At 36.7% G+C, this 27,971-nt stretch overlaps 2 protein-coding genes, 1 long non-coding RNA gene and 1 pseudogene across 3 annotated transcripts; 1 reads left to right on the forward strand and 3 right to left on the reverse strand.

The window, feature by feature from the left end:
* Positions 1-366: 366 nt before the first annotated feature.
* On the forward strand, positions 367-5,504 carry LOC141601967 (ATP-dependent Clp protease ATP-binding subunit ClpA homolog, chloroplastic-like). The gene is made up of 10 exons (XM_074422275.1): positions 367-439; positions 901-1,501; positions 1,828-1,943; positions 2,072-2,176; positions 2,264-2,449; positions 2,920-3,135; positions 3,213-3,430; positions 3,536-3,611; positions 3,689-3,778; positions 4,212-5,504. Exons 2-10 carry the CDS (start codon positions 922-924, stop codon positions 5,382-5,384), a joined length of 2,760 nt encoding a protein of 919 aa, XP_074278376.1. The 5' UTR covers positions 367-439; positions 901-921; the 3' UTR covers positions 5,385-5,504.
* LOC141601962 (dual specificity protein phosphatase PHS1-like) lies at positions 5,483-12,169 on the reverse strand. Its single transcript, XM_074422271.1, has 11 exons — positions 11,966-12,169; positions 11,616-11,714; positions 11,386-11,531; positions 10,585-10,789; positions 9,747-9,923; positions 9,486-9,646; positions 7,671-8,736; positions 7,110-7,256; positions 6,683-6,910; positions 6,274-6,431; positions 5,483-6,060 (listed from the first exon to the last, which is right to left on the reverse strand). The coding sequence occupies exons 1-11, from the start codon at positions 12,014-12,016 to the stop codon at positions 5,709-5,711; spliced, it is 2,790 nt and encodes a 929-aa protein (XP_074278372.1). The 5' UTR covers positions 12,017-12,169; the 3' UTR covers positions 5,483-5,708.
* A 1,199-nt stretch (positions 12,170-13,368) lies between these two features.
* Positions 13,369-19,173, reverse strand: LOC141657417 (uncharacterized). Its single transcript, XR_012548760.1, has 6 exons — positions 19,104-19,173; positions 18,881-19,012; positions 18,650-18,702; positions 16,333-16,443; positions 15,466-15,552; positions 13,369-13,696 (listed from the first exon to the last, which is right to left on the reverse strand). It is a non-coding gene; the product is annotated as an uncharacterized LOC141657417 (long non-coding RNA).
* A 3,072-nt stretch (positions 19,174-22,245) lies between these two features.
* LOC141642773 (11-beta-hydroxysteroid dehydrogenase A-like) lies at positions 22,246-23,117 on the reverse strand (annotated as a pseudogene).
* Between the last annotated feature and the right edge of the window lie 4,854 nt (positions 23,118-27,971).

Genomic DNA, 27,971 nt, shown 5'->3' on the forward strand with positions numbered 1-27,971 from the left:
TTGTGTATATAAAATGGGTGAAGCTTGATTGACCGGACTCACAAAGCCACGTTGGTGATACTATACTACCAGGATATAGTTATACAAAACGTCACATTATAGACGGGGATATCCGTTTATAGCTATAGACGGACCAAATATTCACCTATTTTAAGCAAAAAAAGGTTAAATGTCACCACCTTAACGCTAAATGTCACAAGTACCATTTCAATGTAATAAACTACTTGTTGTAGCTTAAGAAATGACACTGGTGACATTTGGCGTTAGGTAGTGATATTTGGTCTGTTTTGCTTAAAGTTGGTGGATATTTGGTACGTCTATAATTATAGACGGATATGCCCCGTCTATAATGAGAATTTGTGATACTTATAAACCACCATAATTCCGCATAACTTTTATTTGTTCCTCCAAGACGTTCTTCCACACATTAACTCATCAGGTGAATACATTTTCTTAATTTTTCACTGAAATCATTGTATTTATTGTTCTTTGTTGACCTTTTTTTCTTTGAATTCTTCTGCACTGAATTCTATCAATAAATTCACTATATCTCACTTACATTATGCATTTATCTACTCGTTACTCGTAGACTTGTAGTAGTTTTTACTAGGGCATAAATTCTTTACACAAAAAACTTGATCTTATTTTTTTTCAGCTACTTATGTAAGGCGGCCTTACACGAGAATTTGTATTTCTTCAAACATGGTTTCGTGTATTGTTTGATAAAGTAACTTATTGTAGACTTGTAGTTTTTACTAGGGCATTGATTCTGCACACAAAAATCTGATCTTTTATTTTTTTTAGTCAGGGTGAGTCCGCCTTACACGAGAATTTGTATTTCTTCAGCGATGTTTTCTTTTAATGTTAGATATAGTAACTTGTTTTGAACCCTTTATGCAGATTTTCTTGCTGTAAACAAAAATGGCTGCCATAGCATTTACTAGGGCATATATAACTACCCCTCTTCAAAAGTTCCCCTACAATGAAAGGTATAAGGATCTTCAAGGGTCAAACTTCGTTACAGTTCCGACTTTTATAAGACCTCCTAGATTACCAGCCTTAAAAGTAGGATATAGTATGGGTTTGCGAAGCAGTAACGCGTTGTCAGACTCCTTGGGAGTGTCTAGGAAGACGGGTTTTAATATGGAGGTTACGGGTGCAATGTGGGCGCGTAGAGAGAAATCAAGGGCGGGTGTGGTTAGGGCAATTTTCGAGCGATTTACTGAAAAAGCTATTAAAGTTATAGCGCTTGGTCAAGAGGAGGCGAGGCGGCTTAGTATGAAGATGGTGGGGACAGAGCATATTCTGTTAGGACTTATTGGTGAGGGCTATGGAGTTCCTGCTAAGGTGTTTAAGTCTAAGGGGATTAATTTAAAGAAGACTCGTGCCGAAGTTGAGAAGATTACTGGAAAAGGCAGTGGCTTAATTCCTATTGAAATTGCTTTTACTCCTTGTGCTAAGCGTGTTTTGGAATTGTCCCTGGAAGAGGCTCGAAAATTTGGTAAGACATACAGCTTTGTTTTCGAGTACTGGTATATAAATTCTACTTTCGGGTTTTGATGTTATTGGTTTTTCTTTGGAAGTTCTTATTACAGCATTTGTTTCTGATGGATGATAGCTAAACTGATATTTGATCACGAGTTTTTATATGAGGCAGTCGTACTTCAGACTGTCTCATACAAGTTTTTGTGTTTAATAGTTGGTAATTTTGATGTAACTGATGATGCTTATAGTTTGGACAGAATTTCATATATACCGTCTACTGCAATAATTTCATATACGAGTAGTTTTTATATGAGGCCTAATTATCCTATTCTTGATGGCTAGACCACAATTACATAGGATGTGAACACTTGCTGCTTGGACTGTTAAATGAAGGAGAGGGTGTAGCTGCTCGCGTTCTTGACAATTTAGGCGTTGATCTAAATGAAATTCGAAAAGAGGTAACTGTGATGCACATTTCCTTTTTGCCTTTAATAGTTAAGTAGTTAACACACCTTGTTAATGTTATTTATCTATAGACTATAAACTGTCAGTTAGTAATTCGACATTTTCAATGGCTTTTATGCAGACGATAATAAATATGGTAGGTCAGAAAAAGGAAACCGTCAAAAAAGAGAGTAGCATGCCAACATTGAAAGAGTATGGCACAAATTTGACACACAAGGCAAAAGAGGTTTGTATTTTGCTCCTGAATATGCTAATGTTCTGTCCTTGTAATTTATAAACATTGTTTCTGAACTGAATCATTTCCTATGTAAAGGGGAAATTGGATCCTGTTTTTGGAAGGCAGAAGCAAATCGAGCGTGTTATACAGATACTGAGTCGTCGTAGTAAAAACAATGCCTGTCTCATTGGAGAACCAGGTGTTGGTAAGACTGCAATTGCTGAAGGCCTTGCTTATAAAATTGCCATCGGTGATATTCCAGAGACACTCGAGGGAAAGGAGGTACATAATTTTATTATTCATCATGTCACGAATTGTCAATGTTTCCAACTGGCTAATTTCTGTATATAAGTACATACAAAGTTAAAATCTTGCATTTGATGTTCTGTCTTCTGATTAAAGCATCTCCTCCTGCAATAGTTATATTTAGAGAACCTTTTTTTTTTCTTTGAATGTAGTGGTTTTAACTTTTTAAGTTTGATGTAATTATGCAAAAGATTCACTATACTGCTTGTGCTTCTTATATTTGTCGAGTTTTTGAGTAGCATTGTCGGATACATTGTGTCAGTTTGACCCTCTTTATCCGCCAGACCCTCTTTATCCGCCATAAGCAGAAGAGTATGAACACTCGGATTGGTCAAATACTTTTCTACATTCATGTTCTATGTAGTGCTTTTGCTTTTATGTTAGATTGGAACTCTCTTTTTTTTTTTTTTTTTTTTTTCCTCTGATACTATAAGATTCCGGTTCAGGTTATCTCTCTTGATTTGAGTCGTATCGTTGCTGGAACTAAGTACCGGGGTGAGTTTGAGGGTAGACTGCAAAAGCTGATTGACGAAACTAAAGAGGCTGGCAATGTCATTCTGTTCATTGATGAAGTACACACCGTGGTTGGTGCTGGATCAGTTGAGGGGGCAATGGATGCTGCTAACATCTTGAAACCTGCTCTTGCTAGGGGCGAGTTACAGGTAGGTGTGCTCAGAATATGATAAGTCACGTAAATGTTGTTATCTGACATGCCTAATGCGCTTGTTGAATTGAGCAGTGCCTTGGGGCAACAACTCTTGATGAATATAGAAAACATATAGAGAAGGATCCAGCTTTGGAGAGAAGATTTCAGCCTGTTGAAGTGCCTGAACCTACAATTGATGAAGCCATTCAGATTCTGAGAGGGCTTCGTGAGAGATACGAGCTTCACCACAAGCTATCTTACACTGATGAAGCCATAGTTGCAGCTGTACAACTATCATCTCAGTATATCAGGTACACAACATTCCTTGTTCCTCTCCATTGCGATCATCCAACTCCTTACCTCGTCAAAACCAGGTTCCTTACAGTAGTGATCTGACAAATAATAAAATGATACAGCGACAGATTTCTTCCTGACAAAGCGATTGATTTGATTGATGAAGCTGGTTCACTAGTGAAGTTGCGCCATGCTGAGGTATCTGTCTACGCTTCATTGTTCATTTCCGTTCATAGCAAGTATTCAGGTTCTAACATTTTATCCATTCTTACCAGCTTCCTCAAGAAGTAAAAGAACTAGAGAAAGTAGCCAGTCAGTTAACAAGAGAGAAAGAGGATGCTATCCGCAATGAAAACTATGAACTTGTAAGACTTCCTTCCTTCAAATCCGATGTCATTTCTTAGATTCTCATAAATCATTCATCTTATATATTGATATGCTTGCAATAAAAAGTTCACTTCTTTTGTGATTATTGCTATTTTTTGCATCATGGTATAGAACTGCCCGGTTATGTTATCTAATGTTATTACTGTCATATAACACCCTGAACCTGTGCAAAAACGCTGTTTTTTCTGAAAACCGCAGCCAATATATATTTCAGAATATTTTCAGCAACTTATATTGTTAAAAGAGAGAAAATATAGACTAGAAATATGAAAATTAATCACTTGGTAAAGCATTTTCTGGAGTTACATCTGCCGTGGCCCCTTGGATTACATTTTTGACAGCCTGATACCGCGATTTTTTGACTGCTACCGCACCCAACTCATGTTTATATCATGTTTTTAATCTGAGCAGGCTGCTGAGTTGCGCGACAAAGAGCTGGACCTGAAGACACAAATTTCTGCTCTTAAATACATGAGCAAGGAAATTGGTTCCACAAAAACACAGGATATTGGCTTAGTTGTGACAGAATCCGACATCAGAGAAATAGTTTCTTCATGGACAGGTATACCAGTTCAAAAGGCATCTTCTGAAGAGTGTTACCTTCTCCTCAAAATGGAAGAGAATCTTCATGGCAGAGTCATTGGCCAAGAAGAAGCAGTTAAAGCCATAAGCTGTGCACTTCGTCGTGCTCGTGTGGGCCTACAAAATCCCAACCGTCCAATTGCAAGCTTTATCTTCTCAGGCCCAACTGGTGTAGGCAAAACAGAACTTGCTAAAGCCCTAACTTCTTACTATTTTGGGTCCGAAGACTATATGGTCCGTCTTGATATGAGCGAGTTCATGGAGAGACATACAGTCTCCAAGCTTATCGGTTCACCCCCTGGTTATGTAGGGTACACTGAAGCGGGACAGCTGACTGATGCTGTCAGACGCCGGCCTTATACTGTTCTTCTGTTTGATGAAATTGAGAAGGCCCACCCTGATGTCTTCAATATAATGCTACAGATTCTTGATGATGGTAGATTGACTGACAATAAGGGTAGGTCAGTAAATTTCAAGAATACCCTCATCATTATGACATCAAATATCGGAAGCAAAGTGATTGAAAAGGGCAATAATGATTCAGCAATGGGTTTTGGTCTAAATTATAGTGACAAAGATGGTGGTTACAGCAGGATCAAGAACCTAGTGATTGAGGAGCTTAAGCAGTTTTTTAAACCCGAGTTTTTGAATAGGTTAGATGACATGATCGTCTTTAAACAGCTGACAAAACCCGAGGTCAAGGATATTGCTGATATTATGCTGAAGCAAGTGTTCAGGAGGCTTAGAGCAAAGGATATAATAGTTCAGGTTACCGATAAGTTTAAAGAGAGAGTGGTTGATGAAGGTTATAACCCGAGTTATGGAGCGAGGCACTTGAGACGGGCTATTATGAGGCTTTTGGTCGATTGTATGGCTGAGAAGATGCTTGCTAGAGAAATCAATGCCGGCGATACTGTCATTCTGGATGTTGATTCTCTTGGAAATGTACTTGTGCTGCATGGTTCTGGCTCTGCTATTTTTCCCGGTTTAATTCCTGTTTAAACTTAAAGTTCGAGTACTAGAAGTAGTGACTTTTATTTATTTAATTATTTGTGAACTTGAATAACATATTTTGTGTGATAGAAAATAGACACTGAAGGTGAACATCCCCTTTCAAAGGAAGATAATGGCTATGCATCTTAAACATCAGTAGAAGGATATAAAATACACTTTGATCTTGTATTAAATGGTAAACAAGATGGAGTATTTTTCGTACATGCTTAGTAGACATCCGATACTCTGATAGCATTTGCTTGAGTAAGGATACATAAATCCCAAAATGACTTGTGGTATAAAAGTGGACTACATATTACAGTTGAAGCTAAGTCAAGCAAGTGGCCGACTACTCTGAGACGGACTAGCGCTGCCTCCTCGGCTCATTTTGAGTGCATCTATTGCTTTTTGTATCTCCAATGTCATTGCACTGTCGACGCTGCCTGATGACAGCTTCTTGTGTGATTTCTGCAAATGAAGTTTAAGTGAACTTGTGCTCAACCCCACATTCTTCCCACAAATAGGGCATACTTTCATTGATGGCTTCCTTTGTTGCCACTCCATAGAAATATTCCCGTGCAATCTTTTATCAAGTTCCAACAGTATTCTAGCAAAGCCGTCATTTGGTTGGGCTCGACTGTGAACTTTCTTCAAGGCATTCCATGCTTCAGCCAATGTAAAGTTCCTGAATCACAATTAATAAGGAGATTAGCTCTCGTCCCAAGATCGACTAAACTGCACTCAGATGTGTCGACCATAAAATAATGTCACCCCATTTTCTCAAATACAGCTGACAAAATATAACCAGAACCGCCCGAAACTGTGCCAACAAGATCTACCCAATTTGGTGAAGCTAAAGCTAAACTCGCTAATCCGTGTAAGGGTGAGTTCAACTTACTTTCTGAGCATTAGATAGGCAAGGACAATTGTTGCACTTCGGCTTCTTCCTTCAAAGCAATGAACCAAAACCTTGCCACCTGCTCCTTCAACATCATCAATGAAGTCACATGCTTCGTCAAATATACTGCTGATATTCGAATCTTCCTCATCACCGATCTGTCCATTATGTTTCGTTACGAATGCAGTAACAACTAACAAGAATCCTCAAACTGTAACTAGATAAGAGAGTTCAAAAAAGTACTGTAAGAACTTTAATGCTATATTATCAGTACATTTCCATCAAAGGGCGGGCCTGCTGCTTAGCATGTCGAGGAAAATAAAGAGTTCAAAAATGTAAGATAGATCTGTGGAAATGCAGAACTGGAAAATTATGTCAAGTTAATGCCAGAGAGAGAATGACTACTTACAGAGAAGTTTCGATACTCAAACAAAGTTGGAAACTGCACATCTGACTGTCCGATTTCATTGGAGCAAAGGCAGAGTATATGTGAGATCCCTAAATGCTGAAGGGTGTAAACGGATTTTGCTGCCAATGCTCCACTGATGAACAAGTTACTTGTAATTGGAGCTGGTTTCTCTGTGTTTGCTGCATCTGATATCAAAGATATCCTCTCTAGGATATGCTCCAATCTCACCTGAAATTATACATACATAGATATCTGATCACTGTCCTGATTAACAGGTACACCTGTTTCTCTTTTATAAAAGCTACGCATTTTCGAGATTCTCTCCTCAATCTTTGATAATTTCGAGATCTTGCAAATGGAGCCAGATGTACAAAAGTGAAAACGACGTAAATTTTAAGGGGGTTATACTAGTATGATTCTTTTTCACCTTAAGTTCATAAGCATCAACAACGGTGTTGTTTTCACTCCCTTCAAAGAAACCAGTATTGAAGTTGTTCTCCTGGCACAACTTAACAACTTCATTTCGCAGCATTTCATTCCATTGCTCCAGCTCTTTACTCATCTCAGCATCAACCTGTAAGACTAAAACATGAAGATATGAATATGTAGGAACAATAAAACATGATAATCTAAACAGCACACGAACAAAGAGTAACGACCAGTAATCGCAGACAATTGCAAAAAGGGACGATAAAAACAAAGCATGATTTTGCATATGGTAAGCTTTCATATTATTTCATCATCTCTCCAGGAGCGCTTGTCTAGGTTCGGCAGCAAAGGGGTCCAGATATGCACAACCTTACATTCTTCTTACTAATAGGGGCTTAATTCCATTAGACGGTTAGAACAATAAATCCATGGAGTAATAAAAGCCATGAAAGAAGAAAGTAAGAAAAAAAAAAACATTTTCTTTTTTCGGCTAGCAAGCAGAAAAAGAACAAAAAAATCTCAGTAGCAGTCTCTAAATGTCGTTCTCACTAACACACACCTTTGCATATTTATGGAAATCTCTGAGCTTAGTTGTCAAGCGCAAGCTACGAACAGGTTCACTACTCCACTTTGAACATTTTCCCAGGGAGCTCTCTCGCGAGCTTGGAGAAATAGTGTCAAAATGATCCCTAGATCCTGAAGACAATTGTCTAGATACAGTTTTATGCACTTCTAGGTCATTTGAGTCTGAAGCATTATGATTTCCAGTGTGATACTTCGTATGAGAAGTCGAAGAAGGGCAGTGGATTCCAGAAGACACTGGTGACTCAAGGACCATGAAATCCTCTTTATCTAACTCAGTTGAAGGGGTACGATTAATAATTCCCATAAAAGCGCGCAACAGCCCATCCAGTTTTTGGTTGAGTGCAAGCAGGAATATCTGAAACCCCTGCAGGTCACTTAAAGCCTCACGAAAGCCACCGCGAAAAGCTTGAACTACTAGACCCACATCCATCAAACTAGATTCATTTCTCTTATTGCCTTCTGGAGATCCTAGTTTTCCTCCAGTTATTTCATGTAATAGGCCCGACGAGTATCTGGAGCTATTAAAAAGAAGCTCCACCAGCTTTGGGTAATTAGTGTGGTCATTAATCCGTTTTCCAACTGGCGGTCGTCTAGGAACGCCTGAATCAATTGCTACTATACTAATTTCACTATTTTCTACATGCTTCTGTTGATCTATTGCAGCTATTTCCACAGCACTAGGAAGATCAGATTTCGGTGAATCATAATCTGGATTATGAGTATTCATTCTGCTGTCAACAGAAGTTGACCTTCTCTCCTTTTGAAGAGCTCTGACCATTCGAGGTCTGTATCGCTTCATTGCAGAATCATAGGCATCCTCCAGCCAATCCCTATCTGTGGAGGCTGCCTTGGGCCTGTCAGCAAGCAATAAATTAGCGAAATTTCCACGCCAGCCGAGCTGCCTACATGGCAATCGATCTTCATTTCGGATTACTAGGTCCAGCATCAATATCCTTCCTAGTGCAGCTGCTATCTTTTCAGCACTTTCAGGGGAGTCGAAAGCATTTTGGCTCTCCAACAATGGAGAACCATGGACATAACTGCGGAACAGAAAAAATTTTCTCTTAAAAAACTAAATCAGAAGCTTCAGAAGATACATAATATTAGAAATGTGTTATCACAATTAGCCAATTAGCATAATGGAAAACACAAATACTTAATGTAAGATGGTTGTACATAAGCATTATAGTAAACCACATACTTATTTACCCATATACCCTATAAACTGTTTTACCCATATACCCTATAAACTGACTTTCTATAACTCCAATTGTTTATGGTAGGGGTACAGATGTGGTTTTACAATATCTTGGTGTAAAACCACCTACCATGAGACTAATTGAACGGAAAAACACGACCTACCTGGAAACTCTTCTGAATTCACTGGTTAAACTTGATTAGACATCTCCCTCTCTCTTGCCTATTAGAGTATTAGGTAGAGTTCAAACTTCAAAGAGAAGTTCAGCAACAACCAGACTTTAAAGGGAAATGTCTAAAGTTGGTGGTTAAAGTGAATAAATTTACACTACACAAATACACATGCAGAATTTTTCGCCTACCAGACTTCAACAACAAGATTAAGCCAGTGCCTCAAAGATTTTTTGACTATGGTGTGGTACAAGGTCTAATGTATGCAACCTTATCATTACCTGACTTGTAACAATAATTCTGTCAAACTTTGCATGAATCAATTGCTACTTAACAATAAAGAAGTGAATACGGTTTAGTGAGCCATTTTACATCATACATTTATACCAGGATTACAAATGGGGCTTAAAAAAATGCATACCTCATTAAAAAAAGGCATCGGCTTAACTCAAGAGCTTCCAGAAGTTCAGAACATGTCATTTCACCGACTTCATCCCCCTCTAAAACAGCTGCACTCTTGGCTTTTTCTGCAGCATCTTTAATCCGGAGCCACTCTGCACTGGTATTGTGGATGACTCGAGCCTGAATTTGTATGGAAAAACTGATAAAAGAATCATATACTGACACTAAACATTACAGACACTAATAGTGAGATCCAGATTTTTTATAACCAAAATACAACCTGTGGAATTCTAACCCCAAGCCACTTAGCAAATTCATAGCCAAGGCGTTCTGATTGGGTGGCCATTCTTGAAGACGAAAACTTGATCACAGCAGCCGCTTCATTAAATTTGCAATCGGTGATTACAGGTTGATTGAACAAGGCAAAGAAAACAACTCCGCCTGAATTAACAGTGACCTGTAATGAAGTTTGGAAACAACACTAAATTGAAAATGACAGATAACGGAATAATTAACCCATTTAAAGTGAAATTTAGTGAATCTACAACTTATATAAGGAGTATATGCAAAATATGGTATTCTTACATTCTTTTTTAGGCCAACTTATAAAATGCCACAAGATTTGACCAAATCCCATCCCTTTGGCTGGACTGATTCCGAGGGCTCTATGAGCTATTTCGGATAATTTACAGCCCTAATCGTGACTTCCTTAGAAAGATGAACAGTCAAAACACAACAAAATTAAGGCACTTGGGTGAAATAAACACAAGGAAAATAAATGGCCTTTTCGGTGTAAAGGGAGACACAAGGGTAATTCGATGCTCAAGGGTTTCAAACCTAAGCTATGGCTACCAACCCTTAATGACTAAACCAGCCAACTTGGTTGAACTCTACACACAAGGCAATGAATGTTAAATAAGAAACAAGAGCAGCAAAAAGTACTCCTATATAATTTAGGGAACAAAGCATGTGGTAGGGGGAAAGACGTGTGCAACCAATATAGATGGTAAGGATATCAGTAGATCACCATGTCCACATTAGTATGTACCAATATATCAACTTATGTTCGTATCTTATCATATCCAATATCCAGTGATCTTGTATTTATATTCTCATACCTCAAGGGCTTTGCACATATCATCATCAGATTGTTCAGCGCTGCCACTGTGTTCTGTATGATGAAGTGAGGAAAGGCTGTCCCAACATAAGAAGTTCGATTCAATGTCCAACATTGCGGCTTTACCAAGTCTCTGCCAAAGACTGACTTCAGTGGGTTTTTCAGAGGCTGTCGAGTATTCTAGTCCAAAATCTGATTCCCCTGCACTATAAAATCAATTTACAGGTTGCCAATACATAAACTATGAAATAATTTAACTTCACTACACTAACTACACCTACGACACTGCAACTATGTACAATGGAAGAAGATTAAGGTCAGAAATAATATTAAATACGCAAGAAAAAAAATTCAGTATTCTCGGAACAGCAGGTAGCATACAGGAAAATATAATGCTGTAAATTTTCTGAATACAATGCCTAATTATTCACATTAAAACAGATCATTTCGGATTACATTAAAACTCATCATAGGATCATCATCAAATTCATAAGGATTACAATTTCAGGATGCTACAATTTTTTTTTGGCATTAAAGGAGCACACGGGTAATTTTGATGCTGACGGGATTCGAATACATGTTACTAGTACAAATGCTCATAACTTTACTAGCTAGATTAACTGACATCCGCTACAATATAAACACAAATAAAAAGGTCACAGCACTCGCAATAGTTAATCACATTGTCATCCTTCACACAAGATCAACGAGTTAATAAAATACTCGACAATTCAAGGTGAAGATGCCTCATAATATTGCCATTATACATTTATACCCTAACGTTTCGCCACCTTAAAAGTACCTCAAGGGCATATCAACATAAAGTCTGGGAGGGCGATGAGGGAAGCCAGAGGAACGATATTGAGCCGTTCTTTTACGAACCAACTCCAACCATTGTGTGAACCTAAAAGCTGGTCCTGCTGTCAAGTCCCCCAACATGTAAAGCACCTGCATTTACTCAAATCATTTAAACATTCAACATTTCCCATAAAAAGTCGACCTGAATTCGTAAAAAAGCAACAAAATTCAAACCCTGGAGGTAACAGTAAGTGGCAATGGAGTTCCAGGCTCATCAGATCCAGGATCAAACAGTTTTCTCTCAATTTGTTGCTGTTCTTCCTCTTCTTTTTCCTGTGTTTTCGGCATATATACAATTTCAATTCTTTCTCAAAATAACGACGAAAAATCAACAAAATAAAAACAACCCAGATGAAATCAGATCACTTAAGATCAAACCCAGTTGGGGATTTGATAAATTCTTCGAAACACATGATACCCATCAAAGCAAAAGAGAAACCCTAATTGAAAGAACATTGCTTTTTTTAGGGGAAAATAATAATAATGAAAAAAATAGATAATTTTTAAAAGAGAAAGAGGAAAACCTGGAGCATGGGAATGATGTTTGGTTGTTTATTTTGCTCTTCATTTCTCATTTTGGATTCAAATGTAACTGAAATTCAGGCAACGGTTCTTTTTCCATATTAATTTGGAAAGTGGATTGAAAAGTAGTTAATCATGTTACATTTCCCGCTTTTTGAGAGATCTGATGGACTATTTGAACAACAAGTGAACAGCTACTCTTGTTCAAAACCATCTTATGCAAAACCGTCTTATATTAATGTAAATATCATAAGCCATTTAATTGAAAAGTTAGTTATTAATAAATCCGTTAGCATACTTTTTGGTAAGTTTGCCTTATTAAACCCGGATTTCTATGTGTAGAAAATGTTTGATGAATATCCAAAATAAAGCGAAAAACACAGATTTTCATATGATCATTTCTAAGCGGAAAATTTGGTGGGAATGTGGACAAGTGAGATACTTGTTGAGCATGCGATCATTGGACGGGTTACTCCAATTAGTTTCGGTTGGATTACGAGTTCACGACTAATGGCAGAAAGGGGCAAATGGGGTTGAGGACCGAGAGCACCTTCCTTCTGGTTAGAGTTATATCCGGTATATGGTTAGTGATGAGTCATATTTATATACATTTTTATGTCTTCTCTTAGTTGCTTTTGATGCGGTTTTGTGTAATAATATGTTAATTATATGCCGTTTATATTAGAAATGTCGATACTTCCGCCTTTTGGTGTTTTAATGCAGATTGGGTGCATTTATGGAGCAATTGGATAATATAGAGCACCGCGGAATCGGCAAGACGGAGTACGAGAAAAATTACACAAGAATCAAGGATCAAGAAAGAATGGAAGAAAAGAAGAGAAGAAACACGAAGAAAGCCAAAGTTGCTGAAATCACTCGATCAAGTGTGTCAATACTCGAACGAGTATCCTGGCCTGACACACTTTTTATGAAACTTTCCTTTTAAGTCGGTTTATTTTATTACTAGTCGTTGCTCCGCGCCCTCCCGGGCGCGGTGCCCCAATTTGTCAAATTGTTTATCTAACCGCAAGAGGATGAATGGAATAGAAAAGGATGTTGTCCATCATCTAGCCAAAAACGCCGATGGATCATAATAAGCACTATACATTATACATGCTAAAAAACGACGGTAATGCAAAATACCCGAGACACAATAGTCGTAAAATATTAAGCGAAACACCTCTGCGAGTAAGGTACACAATTTTTTTAAAAGGTATCGGTGCAAATTGAAATAAAGAACAAGTTAATTAGGATGATCAACACAATTAGCAATCTTGCCTAAAAAAGCTCCTTAACGAGCAAGATGCCCCCAATTTAGCTAAATAGTATTGTGAAGTAATAGGGGTGTATTTGAGAACAAATTCTCTTTCCGAAACACATTAAGCAATATGATTAGAATACCTTACATAATCCGACTCCTTACAAACTTGTTGTAATACTTTTAAAAAAAGTACTCCGTACAAAATATGCGGAGTAGCTAAAGCATCAGAATGCCTTACAAAATTCAATTTTTTGAGATTATAAATAGAACAATGTAGAACCCACAGTTTTACCGCGGTATAACTTACGCATTCACGAAAAAATGAAGTGTTATAGCCTACCTAAAAAAATATAATGCAATAAAATAATTACTATAACACAATCTCACAAGCGTCCTTCACTATAAGATTGACGGTTGATTATTCAACCATTTTAAGTAAAACCCCGTATTTTGCATCAAAGAAGCTGCCATCCTGCATATGAACAGATAAACTCAGAAGCGTTGGGATAATCCTCGGCCTGTCAAGTTTCAAATCAGTAACTTTTCAATCAATCGGGACTAAATTATCACTAATATATTCGTCATTTGAAATATGTTGAGGTTTCAAAAAGTTCCAAGAAATTTCACATTGTTCAATTGGTTTGCCATTCTTAAACACTTTTTAGGGTTTTTCTAATTGTAGGAGCCACCCCTGAAGACATTCGTTTTCCGTCTTACAAAGTAACAAAACTAATAAGATAAATGAAGTAGGTGTGGGTATTGAAAATTTGGGATATAGTTTAAAGTGGTAATCAGCGCACCGTATTGCCTTTTTCTAGATAGGCTCATCCTCATCAACCATATAATAAGTCTTGGTAAGAAAAAAAAAACATTTTTAAAAAAAATAAGGATATATAGCCTATCCTATATAATGATATGGCACTTGTCCTCTCCCTATCTCCCTCACTCTCTCAATATAAACAAAACCAAATAGAGTTTCATTCCCAACACTCTCCTCATTTCCCTCTCAAACTCTCAAACTGAGCCATGGCGAAACCAACCTCTCCCTCTTTCCTTCCCTCTCTTATTCCCTCTCTCCAATCTGAACAATAAAAAAGATAGCGTTTCTCCCTTCCTCTCTCGAACTCTCTCCGCTTTTTCCTTCTCAAACTGAACCGAAGCCAAACAAACATTCTTGTTTTTGTGACTATGCGATAGGTATGCACCTAGTCCCCATGTAAGCAAGATTTAATTACAGAAAGCTATTTGAACAAGATTAAACACAGATGCTCTACCTCCCCCCCACTATATCCCTTCGTCATATCATACGGAATTAACACCACACCAACTGAGAATCCCTATGTGAAATTAAAATATATCAACTCAGTCATATCCAATTCAAATCCATGTGCTCTAACAAAATATATTGACTTAGCATTCACAAAAGGATTCACTTTCAGACTCAACTGCACCTTCCCAAGACCGCCACAAAAATAACAATGCGCACTCAAAAGACACTCGACGTCCTTCCAACGAAACTTGGTTTATGGTAACTCACTGATTCTCTTGTGGTTTACCTATGATCTCCATGGATGATGTTATAAAAGATACTATATTTATATGGTTATTTGAAGTTAGGACACAATATGAGTGAGTTACTTATGTGACTATGTGACGTTACTCATTTTTTTGCATGGGTTACAAGCTTATAATCCCTCTTGAAGCCCTATAATAACTAAAAAAATATGGGGATGAATTAGCAATGGAGACAGAAAGCTTAGACATTGATGGGTATTTTACGAAAATTAGTCGCTACTTTGACGGTCAATAGTGACTCCTTGCTCCTCTATCGATCCTCTTAACATTCTTTGAAAAATAAATGTGAGAATTTATTATGTGGTGAGATGGTGCAAAGCTAACACCGAACCGAATTTACACAACAAAACATACCTATATAGTCTTCTTTAACCTGTAAATTATAGTTGTTAAAATAAAAATCTATAGAAAAAAGTTAATAGTCAATAAATCAATTTTTTTTTTCAGTAAAGTTGATTGAGTTTACTATTCTATTCTTAAAGATAGTATTGCCCTAAGAGAATTACCAGTTGTTCCTTTTTCCCCTTCGTCTACACCTTAACAATGATTTCAAAAGTACCGAGACAATAAGAATGCATGAATGGAACATGATTTAATCAGTTTAAATCAAGTGAAGAAACCAAAACACTAAGTATTAAAGAAAAAAGAGAGGGTAAGATGAATAACCTTGAAGCCAAGAGATCCTGAGCTTAAGGTCACGTCGGTCTTGAAGGAAAACAAGGGACTGACCTCAAAAAGTGAAGGCTTGTAAACCTGCAGATTTCGAATATTCGTACACCATGAAATCGTAACAGCGCCACTGTAAGCAAACATTTTAGAAGCTGAAAGTTCAATTAAGCTCTATAACTTGGTCCATGAAAGCGTAACAGTACCCCTCAACTCGAACTATGGACTAAATTTGCTCGAACTAATAAATTACTTACTTAAACACAGCAATTCATAAATCACAAAATTAGGTGACTAACTAAATGCATACAAATCAATCTTTATGAGTCTAAGAGCAGCGAGTAATCATACACATGTCATCCTAAAATTAAGATGAACCCTCCTCATCCCCTTGCCCTTTCCCTTCCCCTCATCCTTCCCTACGACAATGCCACCCTTGAAAACTGGGCTAAAAATAGTTTAATTGTGAATAGCCAGTGCTGCTACGCTAATAGATGCTTTAATCTGGGGAATTTTATAGGAAATTAGGAAAAGTTCAGAAAAATCTTACTTTAAATCATGTCAAAGTCAATGGGTGTTTCAGCCATCTCCTCCCTCTCCTGCCCATTCTGTTTCCTTTTCTCCTTTCCCTCCTTCCCCAACACTTCTCCTGATTCACAAATCTTGTCAGATATCTAAACAATAAACCGTTTCTGATTTAGGAACTACGACATCACAAAGACTGCACTTAATAGAATTTTGGTTACTTGCGTGAAACAAAATGTAAAACAAGCATATTCAAATGCCTGTGTTGATTTTTTTTATAAAACTACTAAGCTTTAATTCTAAGTAATGTGACGGAAAGCGACTTAAAACATAAAATCACACCTGGTAATATTGACGAAAAGTAGCCTAATCAAAGTGTTTCTGCTTAGATGGAAGATATTTCAGATTTCTAGTAACATGATTTAAAAGGAGGTTCATTCCAGGTGACCACTTCTGCAAAACAATTAAGATCAGGAGATTCAGGACACTATGCTGAAGCAGTACACTAATTTCAGAGATATCATTAGATCTTTCTCAACAAAAGACCAGAGAAAAAAGATTAACCCGCTTGTAACAAACCTGAAACGCTTTCAGCCAGCATAATGACCCCAGAACAAGTTAAAAGACAAACAAACAAAGAGCAGATCAAGAAATGTGGAAGCTGTACATAATATAGTGCATATCTATGCGCCAAGGTCATCAAAGTCGAGCCCAATTACCAATCAATCAGATAAAGAAATGTAGCCAAATCACAGGTATTAATAGCTTGTTAGTTTACAATGTCAAAGTAGATTAACTGAAATACAGAACACATGCTTTGAAATGCTCTAATGCCGAATGCACTTCTCTCAACTTGATGCCATAATGTAAAGCCAATCTATGAGTTTCATATCTGGCAAAAATAAAAAAACTGCAAATATTTTAAACAGACAAGAATTATTGAAAATGTGATACCACCACACATAAATGTCACATATAAATGTCCAACATCTAATTAGAATGAATATAGTTGCTCACTTTGTAAGTCATAAAGCTACTCTCCAAATTAAATGTCAACTTCAATAAATGACGGGTACATTACACATGCAAAACTAATCTGAAATGCTGAACAAAACCAATGTTATCCTTGACCAAGGCACCAACCCCCTATCCCACTCCCACTCCCTTTCCTTCTTCCCCTTCCCCCTTTCGATAGGTATGTAGGTAGTCCATATAAGTAGTAATTACAAATGCGAAGGCAATTCGATCAAAAACAAAACATAGATCCCTCTCCCTCTCCCTCTCTTAGGCTCTTTCTCTCTATCCTGGTTCTGTGTTGACAGTGATAGGTATCCAGCTAGCCTCACTGAAGTAAGAATGGCAAATTCGAAGACAATATGAACGTTTATATAACTAAATATAAAGTTTACAACAATATACAAAGCTAAGTGCCTCCAAATGGACATATTTTAAGATTCTGCACGACAAGGAGTAGGTGATATAAAGTATTTACGTCATAGATGCAACATGAATCACACTCGAGTTATATCAAGGTCTTATAGGTTACTGGAACTGAAATTTAGCGTAATTTCTTTCACAGTTGTGGCTCAACAGTCACGATCAGCCCAGATGCCTAATCCTAGATCAAGTTTCAGTCTGAAATTTAACAGCATGGTAATTCATGTGAGTGAATAACTGAACATAATTTCAGAAGGCGTGGCAACATCCACGACAAGTCATGTGCCAATGGATGGATTGGAGGATTTTCTGTTGAAACATCCTGCAAGTTAATTTTCCTAATTTGCTCCTCTTCAGCACCCTCTCAAAGAATGTCACCGTGTATTAAATTCACTCATATATTATAGGTTTTTTTTTGTCAAAAACTACCTTACATTTAGGGGTCTTTGTAAAATAACTACCTTACTTTACCTATTCTAACTTTCCGGCCAAAAAAGTCAAATCTCAGGCATTGACTTGTCAACACGTGAGAGCTTGTGTGTTTGTTTTACATTTTTACCTTTTAACCCTAGTCAACCTTTCACTCTTTCAGTGCCTCCTCTAACTTATACACTGCCCTCATCTTACCTCTCTCTCAACAAAACAAGTATAAACCTTTGTTAATAATTCATCAAGTACTTGCATTTGTCTTGATCATCATCATCATCCATGTTCTCAGCTACTCGAGTTAACTTCTAGCATTTGAACGGTATTAATTTTTAAGAAAAACCCTACTTTTAACACTAAGTAATTCGTACTTCATCTTCTTTTTCAATATCTTCAAGTCTTTATAAGTGTCATTGTACTTGGATTCAAGTCTTCACAAATTCTCCTCAAAAGCTTTTTTATCTTAAAGAGAAGAAGGGAAAATAAAATAGGAGTGAGAAAAAGGAAAGTAAAAAAAGAGGGGAGATATGAGGTAGAAAAGCAGGGGAACGAGGGATATAAAGAAAACAAGAACATAAACATAAGCTCTCATGTGTGAACTTAAGTCAATGTCTGAGTATTGACTTTTTTTGGCCGGAAAGTTAGAATAGGTACTAAAAATACAAAAGGTAGCAATTGACAAAAAAAATAAAGGTAGTTATTTTACAAAGACACCTAAATGTAAGGTAGTTTTTGACAAAAAACCTTATATTATAATCTAAAACAATCGAATTTACTACATTCTTTGCCGACTAACCTTGTGTTTTTTTCACCCCGAGGTCTGATGCGCCACTCGAATCCATAAAAAACCTGCAACAATCATGTTCACCCCATTTATTATAGATATTTCAATCAATTTCTTCTCACTGGAATGCACCATTAGCTTATAAAGCTAATGATTAATCAGTAAAAATCAACACTACGGAAAGTTTTTTTGCAGAAGCTAATGGACAATAAATATATAAACCTAAACTGGCAGCAATATTACCGTAACTGGAATACCACAATGTGCAACCCTAAATCTCTTGCACTCTCGGGCACCACTTGCGGCCTTTGGCTTAGATATCTCCTTCTCCTACCTCCGATACCCAGGCACCAACGCCAACAAATATTTACCGAGCTACAAAATAATATTGGGGTGTTAACTAAATAATACCGAGTACTACTGAAAGTAGGGAACCAATATGGAATGAATAAACTGCATCACTTACGTGGCCAACTGGATCAGAGTTCAGCATAACTCAACATGAAATTCAGAAATTCACCTGGAGCAAAGGATATACTACAAAGAAAGAGGGAAATATTTGATTTAGCTATACGAAAGTCTAAATTTAGTAGGCGATGGCGTAAAAACGAAGTTGAATACGATGAATCTTGAATTGTTAAAAGTGATAGAAAATAGAAACCTTGTTGGACAACATTGACATTTTAAGTAGTACAATGAAATAGAGTTTCTTTGAAAGGAAGATGACAATCAATATGTAAACCTAATTGGAATGCAAGAATACCTTTACATCATCGTTAGCAATTCCTAATACCATGGTCCAGCTCGAAAACATCAACTACTCGGCACTACTGGCTCCGAGACTCAGGCTCCGCTCAGCACCACCACATAACCCTTGCATCCCGAACCACCTTCTCAGCCATTCGATAACCATAGCCTCTGACTGAGATCCTAAGCAATATTCTGTAACTTCTCACATTTTAAGAGGTATAGATAGATATCAAATTCTTTTTTATTTTTTTTGTATAAACCAGCAATCCACAAGCCAAAGCAACAACACACGGACTCCTAACCAAATTCATAGTGAGTAGTCACAAGTGAAGATAGCGAGACATGAATTAGAACTCCGAGCTCAACACGAATCACCAGTGACAATGCTAGTTTAAGTAATGTTAAAAAGAAATAACTTGTTCTCTTGGACATCAAGTCCACCAACTTGCAACCAGCAAAGGAGAACTTCCACTACGAAACCGATTTAGAACATTATCGCGTTCACCCTGGGATTTGTCAAAAATGAATTGCAGCAGCTCCAAATTTTCGAGTCAAGTTCCAAGCAAGAATTGTTCCAGGAATTCAAATCAGGGCCCGTCATCACCTTATACTCCCGATCTCCGTAGCTCACGACAACGACAATCTGAATATAAAAGCAATAAAGGGACGACCACAACTCTGATCACATGACAATAACAAAAGGATGCTGAGGAATTCAACATGTAATTTCGTTCCCAGTCCTTCGACCAACGGCAACCCCATCGCAGGAAAAAATAAAACAAGCCCAATAAACACTACAACATGTTTAACTCATTGGTCAAAATAATGGGTCAAATCAAACAGGAGCTCACTTTAACAAAGACTGTTGACACCAACTTTAAATGTGTAAACTATAGCAGGAAATGAAAGGGATAAAGTAGGGGATGAGACAATACCCTAGTAATGGACGGGCAGGTACAGGACACTGAAGATCCAAAGCCACACTGGCAACCCGGGCCTCGAGAAGAAGATGCTCTCCATTTAAGCTGGCACCTTTATATGCTTCCTTCTTTCAACATAAAGACATGAGAACATTAATGTGTATTTTTTGGTGAATATTTCTTAATATAGGTGAGAAAAAACGAAATTTTTCATGATATATTCTTGTGAACATTAATGTGTCCCTTTTACCCTTAAGGGAAACTAAGTTGCTGAAACGCTTTTTTTTTTCTCTGTTCTCGAGCATTTGGTGCTCATTTTTCCCTTAGGCCACACGTTAGTAAAACCACGTAATATAAATGAAAATTAAATTAATAAAGACGCATTAACATGACTTTAGTAATAGACTACTATCATATACAAAGGCCACTGGTATAAAGAAATTAATAAATGACTTTAGTAACAAACAAATTTTTAATCAATAAATAAATAATAAAGAATATTTTGTTGCCTTTGGTGAGGCATAAAATTATCAAGGTTTTCTTTATATAGTACCCCTGTGTTTTCAGGTTTTCTACGTAGTGCCCCTTTACTTTTAAAAACCTCTATGGTACTCCTAACCTTTCTTAGCAATCACAACAGCGATATAGTGGCAACCGCAAAACTAATAACCACATAATAATAACAACAATAACAAAATCAAGATGGCGCCAGAGAGGGTAACACAACAACCAGAATGCACCTGAAATTACTAATTAACAAGTCCTAATAAGCAACAAAGCTTACCATCAGCTGTTCACCCACTACAGGCTCACGGTAATCACCCAGAAACTCTGAACACACTATAAGAAAAAAAGAACACGAGCTACATATTAACCATCCACAACAACAGATGAATAATTAGAAACCGCCTCTACAGCGACTACACGCAATTAAACCAAAGTTACTCCATTAAAGTAATAATCTGATTAAGCAAGAGAACTCACCAACAACTGTTGAGCCACCGCCACCTCACAGGAAGAACCCAGATTCACTGAGCACACAATCAAATAAACACGACTCAAGAAAATTAAAGAATAGGCATATCAAACTATTCAATCCCAACCAAAATTATATTTTTTTAAAACTTGGTCGTATACGCTCAACCAAATTAAAGAGTCTTAGTACTTGGGCTAATTTGAGTCCTTTTATCTTGATTGAGCCGTGCCAATATCATGACTTCACTCTCCTCCATACATTCTTTTCTTTTAGTTTACCTTATTTAATTTGTCAAATCCATATAACGTTAACAATTGATTCTCCGTATTGTAATTCGAAAGTTTGTGTGTATGTATTGCTTAGATATTAGGGGTATTTATTGATTCTATTTATGCTACTATGGCTTGAAATTAGGAACAAAACAACATGGTATAATGTTTAGGAAAATGTATGTACGTGCTTGTGTTACATACTCACATAGTTGTTTTTTGTTGTGGGTTTACTTTTCATTCTATTTGAGTTCGTTTGATTCGACATTTTGAGTTAGTAGGGATATAAGCTTATACAACGTAGTTAGTATCGTTCTCGACTGTACAATCGGATACCAGTTCGGACTTTAGAACTCGCGAGTTCTAAGACCGCCCCAACAAGTTGATCGAGGAAGCCTTCATGTTGTGAACAATTGTCAATACATATTTCCATGTCATTTTCTTTCTGATAATTGATTTCTTTGATTCCAGCATCAATTTAATGAAACTAATGTTGGTTGATAATTGTCACTCGTCTTTATGTCATTTAGACATTTCACTACCACAGTACCACATATCCTGCATGTAGTCATGACACTTGTTCTGACATGACACTAAAATACGACCAAGTTTTTAAAAAATAGCCATATCCAACACGACCCACCCACAGGCCACAACCAACTATTAAATTGTATTTTAACTGACAGCGGAAACAAGAACTATTCAATCCCAACACACACATTTGGGGATTTTGTATACACACATTGCCTTAACAGATGGGAACTTACTGAATAGATGGTGGCCACATCACAGTATCACACTCTTCGCTCCAGTGTAATCCAGAAGCTTTTTGTTGGTGCTTCCGTTGGTGGCGTGCCGGTCCGTTATTAACAACATTCAATTGCACCACTCGAGCACCTCACGCATAGCTACCTTCCACAACAACGTGACTCTTATCCAAGACGGGACTGTCAAGTATGCATCACCACGACAAGCGCTATCACAATTGCCTTTGCACCTTTTCCCACCTAAAGATCGGGGCTATACTAATTTGTACTGTCGTCAATAGTCAACAAGCAAGCCAAAGCTATGAGAAACTATATAAGGTGACAGAGGGAGTACTCGATCACGACGAGAGGAAAAATAAGGAATTACATCTCTTATCTCCCGATTGAAAACCATTTCGCCTTTCTCGGAGAGAAATTTGCCCTTGGGCATTTCAGATTCAGTCAACCCTGGAGTCATAATTGTAATCCCAATGTCTCCTCCAAGCTCGGTTCGCAATGTCTCAAAGAAGCTGATCACCGCTACCTTGCCAGCCTATAAGAACCAATGATCCATTAAGCCAACAGATGATAAGCCAAGGGTGGTTGAATTAATGCTATGAGTCGTAGTAAATTAAAAAGAGACGCGTGTTTGTATACTGTATAGATTGCTAATCGCGGTACAGGTAACCAAGCCCCAACAGATACCGTGACTAATATCTTGCCTCTGCTACTTCAGAGATACGGAATTGCATGGTGTGCAGCGTAAACTGATCTCCAGAAGTTTGTAAACTCTTTCCCACATGCAGTCCAGGAGGCCATCTTGCATCAAGGACCTTGATGTTAGTGACACTGCAACCAAATTGAAAATATTGATCATGTCCAGTAGCTACTTTGAGCACAATCAAATGCATAAATTAATTAGCACAATCTCGCATTAAAGCCCAGGTGTACTCGTTAATGAGAAAAGGGAAAACATAGTAATAAGATGATAGAATAATATGGTCAACTGGATGGCTGTTGAAGTGAGAAGGATATAAGGCTGACTACTAAGTACATCATTTCAAGCAAAAGGCAACCTTACTCAAATGAGAATCAAACGCTGGGCATACCTCGTAAACCATACGGTGTTCTAAAATCAAATTCAACACCGAGCCTATATATTAACAATAGTAATCGTAATCGTAATAATAATAACGGTAATAACAACAAAGACAATCGCAATAGTGATATAGTGGCAACGACAAAACTAATAATAACCACAATAATAACAACAGTAATAAAACCCACACGGCGACAGATAGGGTAGCACAACAACCAGACTGCACACGAAATGATTTAATTCACAAATCCTAATTTCTAAACTAAACTATGAAGACGGAAATCACAGTAGACCAGAGGCAACAACACGTTAACAACATAACAATAACGGGAAAGGAATGAGATAAATCTGATATAAACAAAGAATAGAAAATTGGTATTAGAAGTAAATACCTAGGTTTTGCTGAGGGAGGTCGACCGGTGTGCGAGAAACAAAAGACGGATGAGAATAAGGGTAAAGTGGAACGACAGGAGAAAGAGGTTAGATTGTGGATTTGTGGTTGTGAGTTAAAGGAGAAGTGGACGGAGGAGATCGCTAGGGAGGATCCAACGGTGGGAGGTCACTTGTTTCCCTACTATTCATTGCTACAGTTGGAGGAAGTTGGCTCTTTTTAAAGGGTAGGGATTATGTTTTATTATACTCCCTCCTATTTTAAATAATCTTCCTCCTTTCCTTTTTTATTTATTCAGAATACCTCCCCCCTTTCCTTATTTATTAAAAGTTTATACTTATTTTAATCATCTCATCACACGACAATATTTATTTTAATCACTTTAGCTCACAACAATACTTATTTTAATCACTTCACCCACAATAATACCTCATAATACCTTCCCTCTCTCCAGTTACCTAACCCACTACAATAATTTACCTTATTTAATTTCATCTCCTTAATTTTAGTGTCCCCCATGAATAAGGAGGGTTATCTAGAATAGGAGGGAGTATATAGGAAACTCCTAACCAATAATTAGGTTATGCTTTTCACTATTCTAAAACCTTAGTTTCGTTTAGTTTAGAACTTTTCTCAAATACTCTTTTATGTTATTAGCTACGGAGATCGTTCATACCTTTAATCTTCCAATTAATCATTGTTCGGTATTTTTAATCTCTATTCTTATGTTTTCTTTAATTATGTTTATCGTTCTTTCTATTGTTATGCATAGCTAATTCTCCTTCTAGGGTTGAAGGGGATCGATGAATATTAATTGGGGTTAATGAATTTATTAGTTGCTTAGATCGACTATCGCCTATTATTTGTTTATCAATCTAATTGATTAATTACCGGCCGGAGTTAATTAGTTAGTGTCGCGAATTAGTATTTGAAGAGTCTATGGATCCCTATGAAATACTCAAGAGGGGGGTGAATTGAGTATCTACCACTTTTTCGACTTTGATCGAATCTGTATTTGTATGATATTTATACTTTGAATTTATCGATTAAATTCAACTAATACAAATATCACACAATATTAAAAACAATAAAATAAGCAATAAATAAACTTGCACAGCGGATTTTTGAAGTGGTTCAGCTTCACACCCCGAAGCCTACGTCCACTATTCTCGATTAATTATTTTAGTACCTTTCCACGGATTACAAAATAATCAACCCCTTTTACAACTAACTATAGTTGTAATAATGAGTATCGCTAAACACTCGACTTCCTCTCGTTATAAAGAAAGTAATAAGAGTATCTCAAAGATTGTTCACACAATTGAACGAATAACAGATAAATCTATGACCACTATTCTCCAGAACGATACTTAACAATTGTTGACTTGAGTAACACGACTTTCCAAAAAGAAAATAAATCTTGCAATTAAAAGCTCTTTAAAACAAAGACAAAGTTATGCTCACAAATTAGAGATTTGGAAAAGTAATTTTTATTCCTTTGATTACCTCCTATTTATACTAAAAGTAAAATAAGAGTTGTAGTATCGCTATACTTGTTAACGTTCACGTTAGGATAGAGTTTTCACAAGGTATCAATAATTTGTATCATAGTATAATTACCACTTCTGAAATACTACAACCAATCAACCATAAAGTAAGAATTCTAGACAAATGAGAATTGTTACCTATAATGGCAAACTACACGTGAGATTTGTTTTACAAAAGAGATTGATTTTATGACAACTTGTATTGATGTAAAACAACAATAATAGGATAAAGTTACGGAGTATATGTGTTTGAGTCAAAGACAATTGTTTGTTACACAGCCAATTGGACGTAGAATGATATACTATCATCTTAAGATAATTACATATTGTTACAACTCATAGGTTGTTATAAATTAGGACTATCTTATATGATAACTTACTTTATATTTAAAAATACAACTTTGACTCAAAATAGGAAAACGTTTTTATTATTTAAAAACAAATCAAATTTTATTTCATAAAATCCAAATTAGCAATTGTAAAATATAAAATAAATTTTCTCCCGAAAATATCGTGTTACGTAGTCACCCCATGTTATAGTACAATCGACTATAACTTAGAGTATGAGTGTGTCAAGTTATAATCGTTACAATTATAACTTGAGACGAACTCAAAACAATTATTAAATATCGTAACGGAGAGACGAACTAACTACTGACTAATCTTTCTTGAATTAATCTTCCTTAAAAAGTTCTTCAGTTGTAAGTTCCTTTCATCATCTTGATCACGAACTCAAACCGAATTATCAAATCGTCATTTTGCAATTTGTAACCTCGTTAATCTATAAAGACTAAACAAACAATTACGTGCAAACTTATATAACAATTGTTATATACTTGTCATCATCAAAACATAAAACGTAACTAGGACACGGTCCAACAGTATTATCACCGACCGGATTAATACTAAGAAAGGCTTATAATAATTAGGTAGAATGACTTAGTTATAGCGACCGCATACTAAGTGCAAATCTAAAAGATATATAGTACCGACTGGACATATAGCGTTAGATAGTCAATTCATGTTAGTTAATTGACCCTAAATACCCTAATTGATATTCATTGTGAACCGGAATCCCTAGATTTGTTTTATATATTTGATATCGTCTTAATTTATAATCGTTTAGTTACTATAAACTAAATAAATCAACTTTGTGACCCAATAATCTAGAATCTACTCATAGGTAATAAGCAGTATGTCACGTTTCCTTGTGGTTCGACCCCTGACTTCACTATCTGCATTTTTAGTGTCCGTTTGGGATTACTTTGATTGAGGTGATACGACTTTAGCCTTATCAAATTTGAAATTTGATAAGGCTAAAGTCGTATCTCCTAAATCAAAGTAAACCTAACTCAGAACCAACTAATAGTTAACGATAGTTAATGGTAAGTAAGGGTGACACGGCTGTCGCAACCCTATCAAAAATAAAACCAAGCGGCGCTAACTAATGCAGCAGAGGTAAGTCGGGTATCGTACTCCACATGGAAGCTATTGTATCTACTTGTTATTCTAGTCTGTTACGGTAACAAATTGGGGTGTTTTGATTTATTTGAACTAAACTAATGAGCAATATTAAAAGCAATAAAAGAGGGAATAATTAAAATAGAGAGAAACATGCCAGGATGTCGGTTCACCATGATATTACGCAATTCAGTTAAAGGTAGGTCAGTCGGTCTGATGTGAGAAGGGTAAAGGAAAGGTCCTTCCGGTCCGCTATCCGCCCTAAAATACTACTAACTTAGCTTCCACCCTCGTTAAAGTAGTCTATTCACTACTACAAATCCAGGCAACCACAACGCCCGTTTAACAACGCTTATTCACGAAAATCACAATAGACGTTGTAGAATGTAGGCGCGAATTTTACTAAAATTAATTACAACGGGTATGGTTATAAAAACCGTTGTTATTAGTTTTAACAACGGGTTACACATGAACAACCGTTGTTAATAATATGGCGCAAATTTGACGCAAAGTTATTGAAAAGTAATCACAACGGTTTCTTTTGGAACCCGTTGTTAAAACTTATTTGACAACGGTTGTTCTTTAATAACCGTTGTTAATACCTTCCATACTATAAACCACACAAACACAAGTCTGCTACAGCCACAAAACACAAACCTTAATACACAAACACATACCCATCAAACACAAACCCAGCAAACACAAACACAAAACACACTTTATCATCGTCTCTTTCTCATCGTCTCTTTATCTTCTCGCCGTCACTGTTGATTTCATCGTCTCTTACGTTCGGTAATTATCAGGTAAATCTCGCCGTTATTATTTTCTTTTTCTAATTATTTCATTTGCATGTATGTGTTTTTATCGACCATTATGTTATTTCTTTAAGTATATATTGTTCGCATAATAAAGAAGAAGCAAGATGAAGAAGCAAGATAAACATAATTAATATATATAATATATTTATAAATACATAAATTAAAAAAAAAATTTACATTAATAAAAATGCAATTCTTATATTTTCATAGAGGATCTTATTCTCCTCTATCATATCCGTCCTCTCCTCCTTGGCTATTTGGAGGTTCCGTTCAAAGATCTCTATTATATCGTCATATAGCCGCAATCGCTTCGCTCCCGTCAAGCCATCTTCTTTGGCGTCCTTCAGTACGGATCGA

The sequence above is a fragment of the Silene latifolia genome, chromosome 1, assembly GCF_048544455.1.
Source record: "Silene latifolia isolate original U9 population chromosome 1, ASM4854445v1, whole genome shotgun sequence".
NCBI lineage: Eukaryota > Viridiplantae > Streptophyta > Magnoliopsida > Caryophyllales > Caryophyllaceae > Silene > Silene latifolia.

Coding starts and splice junctions, on each gene's coding strand:
- LOC141601967 (XM_074422275.1), top strand. CDS start 922: ATGGCTGCCATAGCATTTACTAGGGCATATATAACTACCCCTCTTCAA. Junction 2,177..2,263: donor TGACACACAAGGCAAAAGAG/GTTTGTATTTTG, acceptor TCCTATGTAAAG/GGGAAATTGGATCCTGTTTT. Junction 3,779..4,211: donor GCAATGAAAACTATGAACTT/GTAAGACTTCCT, acceptor TAATCTGAGCAG/GCTGCTGAGTTGCGCGACAA.
- LOC141601962 (XM_074422271.1), bottom strand. CDS start 12,016: ATGAGAAATGAAGAGCAAAATAAACAACCAAACATCATTCCCATGCTC. Junction 11,532..11,615: donor CACTTACTGTTACCTCCAGG/GTTTGAATTTTG, acceptor GAGTAAATGCAG/GTGCTTTACATGTTGGGGGA. Junction 6,911..7,109: donor TTGATGCTTATGAACTTAAG/GTGAAAAAGAAT, acceptor GTATAATTTCAG/GTGAGATTGGAGCATATCCT.